This window comes from Quercus lobata, chromosome 11 (genome assembly GCF_001633185.2).
Source record: "Quercus lobata isolate SW786 chromosome 11, ValleyOak3.0 Primary Assembly, whole genome shotgun sequence".
Taxonomy (NCBI): Eukaryota; Viridiplantae; Streptophyta; class Magnoliopsida; order Fagales; family Fagaceae; genus Quercus; species Quercus lobata.
Genome location: NC_044914.1, coordinates 14,984,710 through 14,999,962, shown reverse-complemented (window position 1 = coordinate 14,999,962; position 15,253 = coordinate 14,984,710). Strand labels below are relative to the sequence as shown.

Sequence of the window (15,253 nt, the reverse complement as noted above, 5' to 3'; positions counted from 1 at the left end):
GCACTCACTAATTGTATTTTACTGTACTTCATCTTTATGCTATACTTTTTAGAGTTGTGTAGTAATAGTATTATGTAGTACTGATTGTGAATTAGTAATACATTATCAGTTTCAAATTTCAACGAGGGTTTTTCTTTTTTTAATATACTTAAAGAAGGAAGAGAAATGAAAAAAAATTATTATGTGATATATGCTTAATGTTTTCATTAAAGTTTGGTAGAACATGGAAGTTTTTTTCTTCTTTTTTTTTTTTTTTTGGTGCAAGGCGTTGTGAACCTCATGGGACTAGCTTTATTGAAAAAAATGTCAAAAAGGAGGGAAAATCATGGAACTAAAGTTAAAGTGATTGAAGGTCTTTATTTTATTCAATTAATATAGGAGACTATGATAAAGTTTGATAAATATAATTAGTTTCAACTTTTTCAACATGGTTTTTTTTGTTTGTTTGTCTTTTACTTTTTACTATTTTTTAACTTAAGGAAGAGAAATGAAAAACAAAAATTATTATGTGATATATGCTTAATGTTTACATTAAAGTTTGGTAGAACATTCATTCTAAAAAAAAAAAAAAGTTTTTTTTTTTTTGGTGGGTGCAATAGGTCTTGAACCGCGTGGGACTAGCTTTATTGAACAAAAAGTCAAAAAGGAGGAAAATCATGAAACTAAAGTTGAAGTGATTGAAGGTCTTTAGATTATTCAACTGATACGAGACTATGATAAAGTTTGATAAGTATATTGACAAGTTAAATTTTTATTAATTCCTTCTTTTGACGAAGTAAAACCCACACTTCACGTTTGATTAGAAGGAAAAAGAAAAGCAAGACGTGTTTCGAGGATTAGCAAAACAGGACAATAAGGATATATATTGGGTATACAAATGTGAATGGGCTTCTCACATGAAAATAAAAAATAAAGAAATTAGAGAATTAACAGAAGAAAATTGAGCTCAAACTCATTTGCATAAGCTTTTAAATCAATTGGTGTCCTTATATTTGTTAACCCTTCATTTTGGAGTGTCCTCAAGCCATTACCTTCCCAAACTATTATTTCTCCAAATCCTTTGCTCCCTTAATTTCAATAACTTATTATTTTGAATGCATTGATGTTCTAGTGACAACATTATGGCAATTATATACTTGAGGGAGTGTTTGTGTAACTAACGGTAGATAAATATTAACCACAATTGGAGAAAGAAGCAAGAGAAGTAGGGGGATTATTAAATGGTGTTAAATGATGTTTGTGATTAGGGAGCAAATTGGATATTTTTAAGAAAAAATTGTAATACCTGGTATTAGCCCAAACCTTCGAGATTATTTTTGTATTTTATACTAAGAATGTATATTATATAGAGCAATATAGTTTCCGAATAACATCCTCAACAAATGATGCATTAAGCTAAACAGCAACATAAAAAAAAAGGAAGCAAAAGATCCTCCCCATGACCATTTTAACCACATAAATTACTTAATATATTTAAGATTGAATTTTTTTTAAGATAATGCAATGGTTGTTGAGGGAAAGGGGGAAATGAACGCTAAAGATCTATATTGGAAACACCGGAAAATAACTTATGACAAAACATGAAAATTAGTTAGAAAGTGAAAATTTACTACAACCTTTTTTCTTTTTTTTTTGGTTGGCTCCGCCCTTGGTTTTTGTGTCCTATACGTATTCAATTTGTTTTTTGTGATCTGCACTTATGCAATATTATCATACAATATTAACTCTCTCTTTTTTAATTATAAAATTATACAATACAATTCATATTAATATTTGTGAGAAGCCATATATATATGATGTTGTCATTAGGAGTGTGCAGCTAACCCACCAACCCACCAAAACCGACTCAACCCAATCTAACTCACTAGGTTGGATTCGTTTTTAGGGGTTAGGGGGTTGGGTTGGGTTATGAAAATTTTTTTAATAGTGGGTTGGGTTGAGTTCGGGTCATAACAATCACAAACCCACCTAACCCAATCCAACTCACCTATATATTTAAATTTAAATTATATATATTTAATATATATTATATAATTAATAATTTTTTTCTCTATTTAGCTTTTCCTATATAAAACTTAATTGCCTCGCAAACCCTAATAATCTTATTTCTCTCTCTACCACCTCCCATTCCCACTCTCCCACTCCATCTACTTCTATTTGTTTATAACTGAATTGGGATACTAACTCATGTATATTTGTTTATCAACTCAGTTGGATATATTTTGTTTATAATTGAGTTGGAATACTAGTTCATGAATATTTTGTTTATCAACTCAGGTGGTAGGTGAGATATATATATATATATAACTCAATTTAATAATAATAGTAACGAAAAAAATTGTCCAATCCATGGATTCAACCTAATCCAACCTGATCCATGTGGGTTGGGTTGGGTTGGGTTGAGTCGAAAAATCCCCTCAATCCGACCCATGCACACCCTTAGTTCTCACCACAAGCAATAATGCATCTAATAATTGAACGTTAGTGTATCTTTACTATAATCTATTAACCCATGGTTTTTTATTCTCGCATGTTCACTATGTTCATCTATTTTTTCTTATCCACTTTTATGTGTGAAAATGAAGATATTTATGTATCAATTGTAAATATTTGTGTGAAATAGTAGATGTAAATGAGTGTGAAAGTATGCTTTAATTATCTTTTTGGTTTTTTTTGAGAAACAATCTTTTTTATTTTTTGGTTCTCAATTGATCCCTCCAAACAGTGCATGATCACTAATCCTGATATTTATGTTTTTAACCCCTCCCGCTTGAAACAAGCTGAAAGACAAAACAAAAGCATTTTGCTTTTACGTTTGGGAAATATCCGCACTTTATTCACAGTTATTGTCCAGTGTGTATGAAGTGTGAACATTAGAAGTGTGAACATTGACCTTTTAGTCTTTAGATAAAGACTACAAACAGTTGACTGTTTAGTCATCATCTTCTTTTTCTATGTAACTCAACAAAAGCTGATTTCTCCATTTGTATAAATTAACATCTTTAACCACACTTGCTTGGTACAATAGCTAGCCTCACATCTCAACCTACTTACAGATAGAAACTCATGGAGATTCCTGCCTTTTTCTTACTTTTTGTGTTGTTGCTGTTGCACTATTTTATGGCTAGCTTAGCTGTGACAGTAAAAACCAACATCACCACAGACCAATCAGCTGTCCTTGCTCTCAAAGCCCATATCACCGATGACCCTTACAATATCTTAGCAAGCAATTGGTCTTCCTCTACATCTGTTTGCAACTGGATTGGGATCACTTGTGGTTCCAAACACCATAGAGTCACTGCCTTGAACCTTTCTCACATGGGTCTTACAGGAACCATTGCTCCACAAGTGGGAAACCTATCATTCCTCTCCCATTTATCCTTCAGAAACAACAATTTTCATGGCTCTCTGCCCAACGAGTTGGCTTATTTGGCTCACTTGGAAGTTGTCAGCTTTGGATTGAACAACTTTTCTGGAATGTTACCATCATGGCTTGGGTTCTTACCTAAACTTCAAGTGCTGTATGCTTATACAAACAGTTTTGAAGGTAGTATTCCAGAATCTCTAGGCAACATATCGTCACTGAAAGTACTTCATCTCGGCGAAAACAATCTTTCAGGTTGGATTTCATTTTCCTCCACTATCTTCAACAACTTTTTATCTTAAATTATTTTATTTTAATTAATGTTTATAATTTTGCAGACAACTTTTTATCTTAAATTATTTTATTTTAATTAATGTTTATCATTTTGTTATTTTTCTCTGAGAATATCTAACGTATTAGATATATGTATAATTCCTTTAATAGCGTGTAAATATCGTACGTTTATATACCCAGTATCTTGTAATTCTTTTCATAGCGCGTAAATATCACACGGTTCACCCCAAAAAAAAAAGAAAAAGAACACTCTTTTTACACAAAATGCCTTGAAGGTTTAGAGGGAGAGAGTTCGAGCTAAAGGGTTTAGCAACACATTAATGCATATATTTATAACTAAAAAAGAATCTCACATGATTATGAAACACACTACGAAGGAATTTTTTTTTAATTATGTGAGAGTGAGACGCACTATGAAACACACTATTAGTGCACTGTTCACCAAACAATAAAAAAAACACTATTAGTGCACTAGTGAGTACTAAATTATTGTTGTCTCTCTCCTATACCCTATGCCTCAAAATAATTCAGTCACTACTCAGTACTCATTGCTAGTGCACTACCCCCACCCACCTCTTGTCTCTGTCCATGTGGTCCACGGAATAGAGAAAAGTAAGGATGGAAAAAGCACTATCATCCTTTTTATCTGTTTATTGGAGAAACAAATAAATCAGAAATAGCAACTTCCAAATGCTTCTTCAAGGAGTTTGTGCTTGTTTGGCAACAATATTTTCCTTCAACTTTGTAGTTTTTTATTTATTTATTTATTATTATTTTTTTGTTAGTTAGAGGTGAGAGGTTTTAAACTTTAGATATCTCTGTCAAGAGTCCATTAAGACACACGACCCTTGACAACTCTTTAGCTGATTTAGTTAAGTCAACTTTTGGTAATTTTCTTTATGTTCTTATTTAAGAGGACTTCAAAATTTAAAATTTTTTTTTTAAAATAATGAATTTTGGGTCCAAAGAGGGAGGGTAGGGGAGATTCCAAATACTAACTTCGTTTTTTTAAGGTCTAGTTCCTACTTGATTGTTGTACTACCGCTTGAGGTTTTAGAAAATTTCCTCTTAAACAAATTGAAAGAAACTAAAAAAAAAAAAAAAAAAAGATTTTTAGAATTTATTTTATTTTCCTTAATTTTTTATAAGACAAGCATAAATGGTTTGCAATTGCATTTGATTTAATAGAAAGTAAAGAGATGAGAAAGTAATGAGAAGAAACTAAAGGAAAGTGATTTCTCTATTTAATCAAGTTACATATTGTGTGACTTTAAACAATGTCACGACATCTAATAAGTTTTTTTTTTATTGAATTAATATTTTGAAGCATACCATTGGATTACTTCTTCTCTATATTAAGATTTATTAATAGGTAAGCCAAATTTCAATTCAATCAACTGTTACTTTTTCCAACAAAAAAAAAATAAGTTATTTACTTTTGATCTATAAAATCATCTTTTATACATCTATTTAATATATAAAAACTGAAGCATATCAATTATTATTGTTACACTTCTATTGAGTCACATTAGCGTAACATTTCAGTCAATTTGGTTCATTTTGTTCTATTTCGGTCCAATTTGATCCAATTCAGTTTATTTTAGTCCTTTTTGGTCTACTTTAGTTCATTTGGTCCACTTCGGTCCATTTACTTATATCCACTTCATTTTTAAGCCATTTAAGATGTATAGAGAATGAACAGTTTTTAAGGAGCACTAGAAATAAATTCTAACCACATATTTTATTATTTATAAAATGTTTCACTTTATACAACAAATCATAGGTGATAGGTTGATATTAGTTCTAATTTGAATCTACAACTTAAATTTCTTTTTTGCCCACTCATAACAACCCACCACTTATGATTTCTTGTGAAAATGTTGTGAACATAGCATTTTTTTTCTTTTTTTTAATGGGATAAAATTAATTGTTTTAGTTTCTAAATAAAAGCTCATAATCTATCACTAGTCAAACTAAGTCTACTAGCTCTTGATCACTTGTATGATATATTTTGAAATTTTGTAGGGAGGATACCAAGAAGTTTGGGAAACTGTACTTCCCTTGAGATAATTCACTTGGATGATAACAACTTTACAGGTACCATGATAACCAATTCAATTTAAATACTACTTCCCTCTGCTCCAACTTCCATTAGGATAAATTATTCTGTGTATTTGTTATATTATGCTCTCTTTTGACATAAAAGTGAGTTTCATCTGTAGGATCTGTGGGTCATGTACATGAGACTTTCTCTTTTGTTAAAAAAAGAAAAAATAAATAAAAGTATAGTAAACCAGGATTGCGAATAAGTATGGTGAATTGTGTGTACACAAGCTACAATGGGTTTTAATAAAGACCACAGATATTAGATAAGTAAAAATTTCCATGTTCATCACCATTGTCTTTTCTTTCTTTCTTTCTTTTTCTTTTTTGTAAAGAGCAAATGCTCTATATTACATCATTACATGTCTTACTAATCACTATAAATTTCTTACAAACTAATATGCCTGTTTATGGTGATTCCTGTAAACAAGAATACTAGTGTAGAACAAGCTTGGACAAACGAATTGAATAAAGGCTTAACAAGCCTAAACTGATTTCTATCTTTCCATATTACAAGACGTACCCTTAATTTTTAGTTTTTTGAACCTGTTAAAGGCACTTATTCGTTAATTGTTATGTTTTAAAGTAAATCCAAAAGTTATGATTTTTTTTTTTTCGGTCAACAAGGATTCAATTTGTTTGACATATTGTGGCAGGTGAAGTACCCCTCGAGAATGGGAATCTTAGAAATCTAATGGAAGTAACTTTAGCCAATAACAGCTTAACTGGTATCATCCCAAATGCAATTTTCAATTGCTCAAGGATTGAAGTCATTAGTCTATACATGAACCAGCTCTCAGGCCATCTTCCATCAAGTATAGGCAATTGGCTTCCAAATCTTAAGGTACTTTACCTATGGGGTAATGAACTAGAGGGAATAATCCCCAGTTCTATCTCAAATGCTTCTATGCTCACTGAACTTGAATTGGGTGCAAACAATTTCTTTGGCTCTATTCCTAATACTTTGGGAAACTTAAGGCATCTGGAGAGACTCAACTTCGTCAACAATTATTTAACTAGAGATTCGTCAACTCTAGAATTAAGTTTTCTTTCATCTTTGGCAAACTGCAAAAATTTGACAACTATAGTGCTAGCAGATAATCCATTGAATGGCACCCTTCCAATTTCCATGGGAAATTTCTCTACTTCTCTTGAAGAATTTGTAATGTTTAATTGCAACATAAAAGGCACAATTCCTACAGGGATTGCTAATTTAAGCAACTTGATGGCCTTACACTTACAAGACAATGAATTGGTTGGACATATTCCAACTACAGTTGGAGGAATGAGAAAGCTCCAAGGTTTGTATCTTCAACACAATAGATTGCAAGGATTCATCCCAAATGGTATTTGTCTTTTAAGAAACTTGGCAGAATTATTTTTAAATCATAATGAGTTTTTTGGACCAATACCAACATGTTGGGGAGGTCTTTCCAAACTTCAAAAGTTGTACTTGGATTCCAACAAGTTGACTTCCATACCCTCATCTTTTTGGAGTCTTAAAGATATACTGCAAATAAACATGTCCTCAAATTCTTTAAGTGGTCATCTACCATTAGAGGTCGGAAATTTGGAGCATGTAACAAATATAGACCTGTCATGGAATCTCCTATCAGGTGACATCCCTACTATTAGAGGCCTAGAGTCTTTGGCAAACCTTTCCTTAGCACATAACAAATTCCAGGGTCCTATTCCTCAATCATTTGATAAGTTGATAAGCATAGAACACTTGGATCTATCTGATAACAACTTGTCTGGAGAAATTCCTAAGTCTCTAATGGAACTCAAATTCCTCAAATATTTCAATGTGTCCTTCAATAGATTACAAGGTGAAATTCCATATAAGGGTGTTATTGCTCAATTCTCAGCTCAATCATTCATGGGAAATGAAGCATTATGCGGTCCACCCAAACTGCAAGTTCCACCCTGCGAAAAAAGTAATGTTGGACAATCAAAGACAGCCACTACAGTTGTAGTAAGATATATTTTACCAGCAATGATAGCAACAATACTTGGATCAATCCTCGTATTTTTTCTGATGAGATCCCAAAAGAAACAAGTAAAACAAAAAGGTGAAGAAGATTTGTTACCTCCACCAAGGTGGAGAAAAATAACACACCTAGAACTTGAACGAGCAACAGACGGATTTAGTGAAAGTAACTTAGTTGGGAAAGGGAATCTTGGCTCAGTGTACAAAGGGACACTTTCAGATGACACATGTGTTGCAGTAAAGGTTTTTAATTTGAAAATAGAAGAAGGGTTTAAGAGTTTTGAAATTGAATGTGATGTATTGTGTAGAATTCACCACCAGAATCTTGTGAAAATCATTGGTAGCTGTAGTAGTACTAATTTCAAAGCTTTGGTACTAGAGTACATGCCTAAGGGGAGCCTTAAAAAGTGGTTGTATTCTCCTAACCACTTCTTGGATATGCTAGAAAGATTGAACGTGATGATAAATGTTGCATCCTCATTGGAGTATCTCCATCATGGTTGTCCTTTACCCGTTGTTCATTGTGATTTGAAGCCTAGCAATATTCTCCTAAACAAAGATATGGTTGCACATGTGAGTGACTTCGGCATTTCAAAATTGTTAGGAGAAGAAGACTCAATGACCCAAACCATGACATTGGCCACTATTGGTTATATGGCACCAGGTGATGTTGCTACTTTATAATTCAATTTTATGTTTATACAGACACACACAAAGCTGCCACAAAAAAATATGAATCATATTTCTTTTTAGCATCAAGTAAAATTATTGTATACTTTTTGACAATAAATTTTATCAAACTTGTAGAGTATGGATCACAAGGAACCATTTCTACACGCGGAGACGTTTATAGTTATGGCATTTTATTGATGGAAACATTCACAAGAAAGAATCCCACAGATGAAATGTTTGCTGGAGAAATGAACCTAAAACGTTGGGTAAAACAATCACTACCCCATTTAGTAATTACAATTATAGATGCTAATTTGCTAAAGAGAGGTGAAGAGCATTTCAATGCTAAGCTGGATTGTATGTTGTCCATAATGCGATTGGCTATGGATTGTTCAACAGAGGCACCTGAAAAAAGGATAAACATGAGAGATGTCATAACAACACTCAAAAATATCAAATCGAAGTTTCTAAAGGATGTCGAAGAAGATTGACAACAGGAAATTTTTCTAAAGTTTTTCTTTGTTTGTGCTTTTTGCTCACTATATTTTGTAGGTTATGATACTCCCTCAAAAAAACTTGTTGCAGTAAAGTAGCTCAAAGCAATGTAAGAGCATAGTAATGATGAAGGATGTAGAATTGTCTTATATATTTAGGCATTAATTTACATAGTAATGATGGTAGACAATGCAATAACTTAAAGTTAGCTACAAAAGAGTCAACTCAAATTTAGCATGTTAAATCACAATGGAAAAACAACAAGATGGTGTTTGTTATTTATCAAAAACAAGTACAGTAGATTAAAAATCCATCATCCAACTTATGAGAGAACTTTATTGCTAGATTAAGTAGACAATATTAGATCTATTTTATCTTCTCTTCTTTTTTGGTTTGTTTTGCTTTTGCTTGTTTTTCTTAAGGCCAATGTGCTAGCTCACTCTTTAGCTTCTTGTACTTCTATACATAACTTTGTGGGATCTAGCACCATGTCCAATATCCTTCTTATTGTACTAGACAGTAGGGATGGCAAATATAACCCGACCCGCAGATACCCGATTCAACTCGACCTGCTAAATAATAGGGTCGGGTCCAGGTTTATGCATACCTGGCCCAAACCTGACCCGTTTACATATATAAATTTTTTTTTTTTTAAATTAAAACCATAGTATAAATACTCTATTTCATTTCAGGTTTCATTTTCTAAGCCTAACCCTCACCTCTCAGCCGCCCTCTCTCTCTCTCTTTCTCAAGCTCTCACCACCAGCCACTCTCTCTCACCCTTAGATGCTCCCCTCACGACTTCACTCTGCCTCACAGCCCCCTGGCCTCATTCAGCCTCACACTCCCCTCAAGACCTTGTTCAGCCCCACGGCCTCACTCAGCCTCGCCGCCCTTTACCTCTTTCACTCTCACTCTCATTTTCTCTCAGCCGCCCCTTACCTAGTCACCCTCATTCACTCACAGACCCACCCTCACCCTCACTCTCATCACGTGGTGGTTGCCATTTTTCATGAAGAAGCACGAGATTGTTAGATCGGAGCATGGGATTGTTAGATCGAAGAGAGATGAGATGATTAGAGGACGGGATTGTGTTTTCTGTTTGTGATTTGTTTGTGTGTATGTGTGTGTGTGTGTGTGTGTGTGTGTGTGTTTTTTTTTTTTTTTTTTTTTTTTTTTTTTTTTTTTTTAAATGAGTGAAAAATATGTATTAACAAAGAAGAGCCAAAAAAACAAGCTGATTTGTGTTTATGTTTATGTTTATGTTTGGGTTTGTGATTTGTGTTTCTTTTTTTCTTATTTCTTTTTTCTTTTTTTATGAGTGAAAAATTTGTATTAACATAGAAGAGCAAAAAAGGAAAAAAGAAAAAAAAAAAAAAGCTGATTTGTGTTTCTGTTTATGTTTGGGTTTGATTTTTGGTTGTAAAATCGATTTTTATTTTATTTTATTTTATTTTATTTAAGATTAGGTTAGATTGGGCCATGGCTTTAGATTTGGCCTAGAAATGGCTGGACAAGGCCTACAACGGCCCGACCGAGCAAATTTGGGGTTTAAAAAAAAAAAACAAAACCTCATTTATTAAACGAGTCGAGTTTGGGTAACGAGGGAGGACCTATGGGTTGGGTTTGAGCATAAAAAAACCCGCCCCAAAGCCGACCCGTTGCCACTATTGCTAGACAGGGGAAGGATTCCCCCCCCCCCCCCCGGGTTATTCTTTAATAATTTATTTTACTTTTTTAAAATAAAAATCTGTAAATTAACACCAATAGGTTCATGAGAAAAACCATTTGAATGGCCAATTTTAATTTTTTTACTTTTGTTTGAGTCGTAGTGATTTTATTTTATTTTAGGACAAATTACAATTTACTCACTTGTGGTTTTGCTAAAATTTAAATTGCCTATATGTAGTTTAAAATTTGACACTTTACCCACCAAGGTTTGACCAAAATTTAAGTTGCCTATATGTGGTTTAAATCTCATGATGCAAGTGTTCTATTAGATTCTTTTTTATCTTATTTGATCTTGTATTTATATATTTATTGTTTTTTTGGAGAAGAGAGACATAAAAATGGAGCGAAATTACATATTTAGTCCTATTTTTAACAGAGTTGGGTTAAGGAAATCTAACTAAGTTAATCTCAAGTGGGTAAAGTGTCAAATTTCAAACTACAGATAGATAACTTAAATTTCAACCACACCACAAGTGAGTAAGTTGTAATTTGCCCTTTATTTTATTTTATTTTTAACTTCTTGTAACTTCTTGTAGAATATATGAACTTGTTTAGGATTCATAATTTAGTAAGATTATATGTTGTCCTTTACAAGTAGAATTGAGATTTGAATTCTCCTTATTATAGTAATTATCAAAATTTAAAAAAGAAAAGAAAAAGAATTGGGCCATAAGTAGAACCATAGAAGTTAGTTTCCTATATTGGCTTTTTTTTTTCATTTTTTTTTTAATCAAAACATGAACAATATTTTTATTAAAATTATGCCAAATAAATAAAATTTTAGAAAGATGAATATACTATGTGTGCGTTTGGATTAAGATTAAAAATTAAAATTATTTCAGTATTCAGCTTAATTTTGCTACTATTTATGGGTCTACTGTACTTTTGACACTATTTATAGATCTCACTATACTATTTCAACTAACTTTTACCTATTTTTAGCAATAATTTTTCAATTTCAGTAAAATAAGCGATATCTAAACACAACCTATATCTTTAGGTTTTAAAATACTGTAAAATGAAACTAAAAACAATAGCATGTTAATCAGTGAATCTTCTCTTTGTCACCGACAGTGCCGTTGCCACTAGCATTCTACTTCTTCTCAAAGCTCAGTAATTCTAATAATGGCGTGACCCCCCCATTCTCACAACCATGTTTCTCTCTCAATCTCAATAAGTTATGCTCATTTTTTTTTTTTTTTAATATAGAACCTTTGACATTTGGGAGCTTGGATTTTGAAAAATATGATTTCTTTTATTGCTGAATTTATTTGTGATTTAGGAACTATCATTTTGTATGAGAATGTTCTGCTTTATGAAATGGGCAGTGCTTTTGTTTGTGTGTTTGAGGTTATGATTTCATCTTTTTATTTTGCTTTAGATTAATTTGGTGCAGTGTGAAACTTGGAAAACATTTGTTTGTTTATATTTAATGAATCAAGTGAGATATTATATCATGATATAAGCTCTATACGAAAAAATACACAATACCAATGCTCTCTAACAAAAAAAATCTTCCCATTGAATATCCTTGTGATTCTCTGAATCCATATATGGTAGAAACCCACTTGAGAACTTAATGCCAAGAACATGCTAATTGGTGAAACTGACAAAAACACATAGGATTGCTCCGTATTTTACTAGTGAAAAGAACACTCAAAGAATGAAATTTCAAAAATGTGTATAAACACATTTGAACGTTTAGACTCCCAAATTACAACTTAACCAATTCAAGCAATATGTCAAACAATAAGTGTGCGGAAACTTAACATATGCTATAATATGGAATTGGTAAAAACTATCTAAGCCAAAACAAAATATAATCCACAGCAGATAATAAAAAGGCAAAGATAGAGAGGAAGGAAGATGCAAACACAAAGACAACACGCGATGTGTTATCGAAGAGGAAACCGAAGCCCTCGGCGTAAAACCTCTCTGCCGCCCTCCAAGCGGTAAACAATCCACTAGAAAATACAGTTGGGATACATGGACAGCAATAGACCCTCCAAGCCTAATCTACCCAGTGCACCTAAGCCCTCCAAGCTTCTTGCTCCAACAAGGTTGCGCCGAACCTTTTTCTTTTCTAGCTTCCCGGATTCCGCTACTAGACCGTAGCATCAACCAATGAAGATTGGTTCCTTCCTAACTGCTTCCCAAAAATCCAAACAGCTGTCTCACAGTGATGATGATGGTGAGAACCAGGTTTGGTATAATGCCTCTCAAGGATTTGACAATGGAGAGGAAGAGAGTTGAGGAATTTGAAGAGACTCTAAGGTATAGATTGTGGGTGAATCAATCTTGTTTTTCTTTAAGATTTCTCTCTCAAAAATCTCTCTGGAAGCTCTCTTACAATCGTGGGTAAAAGGGGTATTTATACTGGAGTGGGAGAAGAATGTGAAACGTCAGGTTTTACAAAATAGGGGTGGCTCGCGGCTTGACCTCGCGGCTTGACTAAGTCGCGAGATCCAGTCGCGAGATAACCGTTTGGCCAGTTGTCCTGTTTTGTCCTGTAGTGCTCCAGCTTGCATGACTGTTCACCTTCCAGCATACTTGGCACGTGTGCTGCGTCTGGCGGCTTGCAGCCACGAGTCACCCGCGATTCCCAGCCGCGAGTCTCTGTTTTCTTACACACTCTTGAGCAATCTTCACTCTATCTCACTCACTACCCTTACATCAAACCCACCTAAATACAGGGTTACTAAATGCTGAATTACAAGCAAATTTGGCACGGAATAAAGCCAATTAGATGGTTGAATAAATTCAACCTTACAATCTCCCCCTTTGGCTATTCCGTGACAAAACCCTAAAACAGACTCTAGACTTAACATGTGAGTTGGGAACAGTTGAACAAAACTCACTCACACCTAACTCTAGAAGCTGTGAAGCACTTGAATCATATGGACATAATACTCCTGAAACACAACAATACACCATGATAATTGTAAGCAGAAAATTATAAATGCATATGAAACAGGCAATATGTGATCAAGTAAAGATGGAGTAAAGAAACAAACCATGGCTTGATCAACCAAGTGAACACCACAAGGTAGTGATCACAGTGCTCATTCACACTTGGAATGAACACAAGGACATACAAGTTAACAAGCACAAGGCAAGACACTTGTATGCTCAACACTCAACCAATGCATAATACACAAGGTATATGCATCTAGGAACAATCCTACAAAGGCACAAGAGTGACAGTACATAAATCAAAATGCAAGACATTTAGATAAAAGTACTGATTTCAACATAGCATAAAGGCTGCATTTAAGCAAGGTACATACCATAAAACCTACAAACTATGCATAAAACATTAACCCTAAAAGCTTACAAAAGCACATGGGTACAAAGCACATTATATTGAATAAAAACTTAAACAATATAAACTAAAAGTGCTTAAAGTTTCTCCCCTTCAAAATGATGAGAAGCTGTGATGCACTAGGAACATATATACTTGTAGCCTGAAACACTTGCACAAAACACATTAGACCCTCAAGGTAAAGCAAGTAATAAAAGGACAAATATAATGTAACAAGTTGCGATCAAGTAAACATGATGTAAAACATATGAACAACTTGATCAAACACCAAAACAGTCATATAGAAATGACTACAAAGATCACATAGCAAAGCAAATGATCATTCGAACATGCATTCAATGGAGCACAATAGCATAGGGATATATGCATGTCCAAAACAAAAACATGATGCAATGAGAACCACAAAGCATAACTCAAAGCACCATAAAGCCAACAAGAAAACAAATAGAACAAAGTTTTCTTATTATCTCAATGTTTACTCCCCCTTGGTATATGCATCTCCCCTATGGAATATCTCTCCCCTTACAAATGTGCATGAGAAATAGAATTTCTTCCCCTAAGGATATGCACAAGAGTCATATAGAAATGACAAAACACTCCGGTATACTCTCTAGAGTATACTCTCCCCCTTTTTGTCAGGAATAGACAAAGGGTAAAGAAGAAACGAGGGCAAGAGATGAAGGTATGAACAATGCTAATGATGCATAAGGGATGCGAGATGAATGAGAAAATGAAGCTCAAACCTAAGACAATGTAAAATGCTACAGAGCATAAGGTAGACATGACATGCTAGGATGAAGAAGCAAAGCATAGACCAATGCATGACAAGGGTAGCAAAGGTGTGTGCAAGAGGTGGCTAAGTGCAATGCATGACCAATGCATGAAAAATGCACATGTGGGCCAAGGTGTGTTAAATACACAACCAATGAACCAAACATGATCCTAATGAGGAAACATGAGAAAACCCAAAGTTTGGTACTCATCAGAGTCCAAACAGGCGAGAAAATATCTAAGAGACATTTTATCAAACACCTAGCATGCACATTATGAACAAAAATGTGAAACAATGCATGAACATCATGAAATCCACCCTTAATACATGTTCTTTCTGCCACAAGGGGCCAACAACCAAATGCATATCAACAAAAGAAACCAATCCCATGAAGAAAATTGACAAAAAAAATAAGTTTTCCCAACCCCTATGATGAAAATCCCAACCAAGAGCACAAAACTCTCCAAAACATAATCTAAGGATCAAAATCAATGAAAAGAGTTTATAATT

The 15,253-nt window shown here is 33.6% G+C and overlaps 1 protein-coding gene across 1 annotated transcript; it reads left to right on the top strand.

Moving 5' to 3' along the window:
- Positions 1-2,919: 2,919 nt before the first annotated feature.
- LOC115967589 (probable LRR receptor-like serine/threonine-protein kinase At3g47570) lies at positions 2,920-9,191 on the top strand. The gene is made up of 4 exons (XM_031086710.1): positions 2,920-3,619; positions 5,684-5,755; positions 6,418-8,415; positions 8,559-9,191. The coding sequence occupies exons 1-4, from the start codon at positions 3,067-3,069 to the stop codon at positions 8,912-8,914; spliced, it is 2,979 nt and encodes a 992-aa protein (XP_030942570.1). The 5' UTR covers positions 2,920-3,066; the 3' UTR covers positions 8,915-9,191.
- The last annotated feature ends 6,062 nt before the right edge of the window (positions 9,192-15,253 follow it).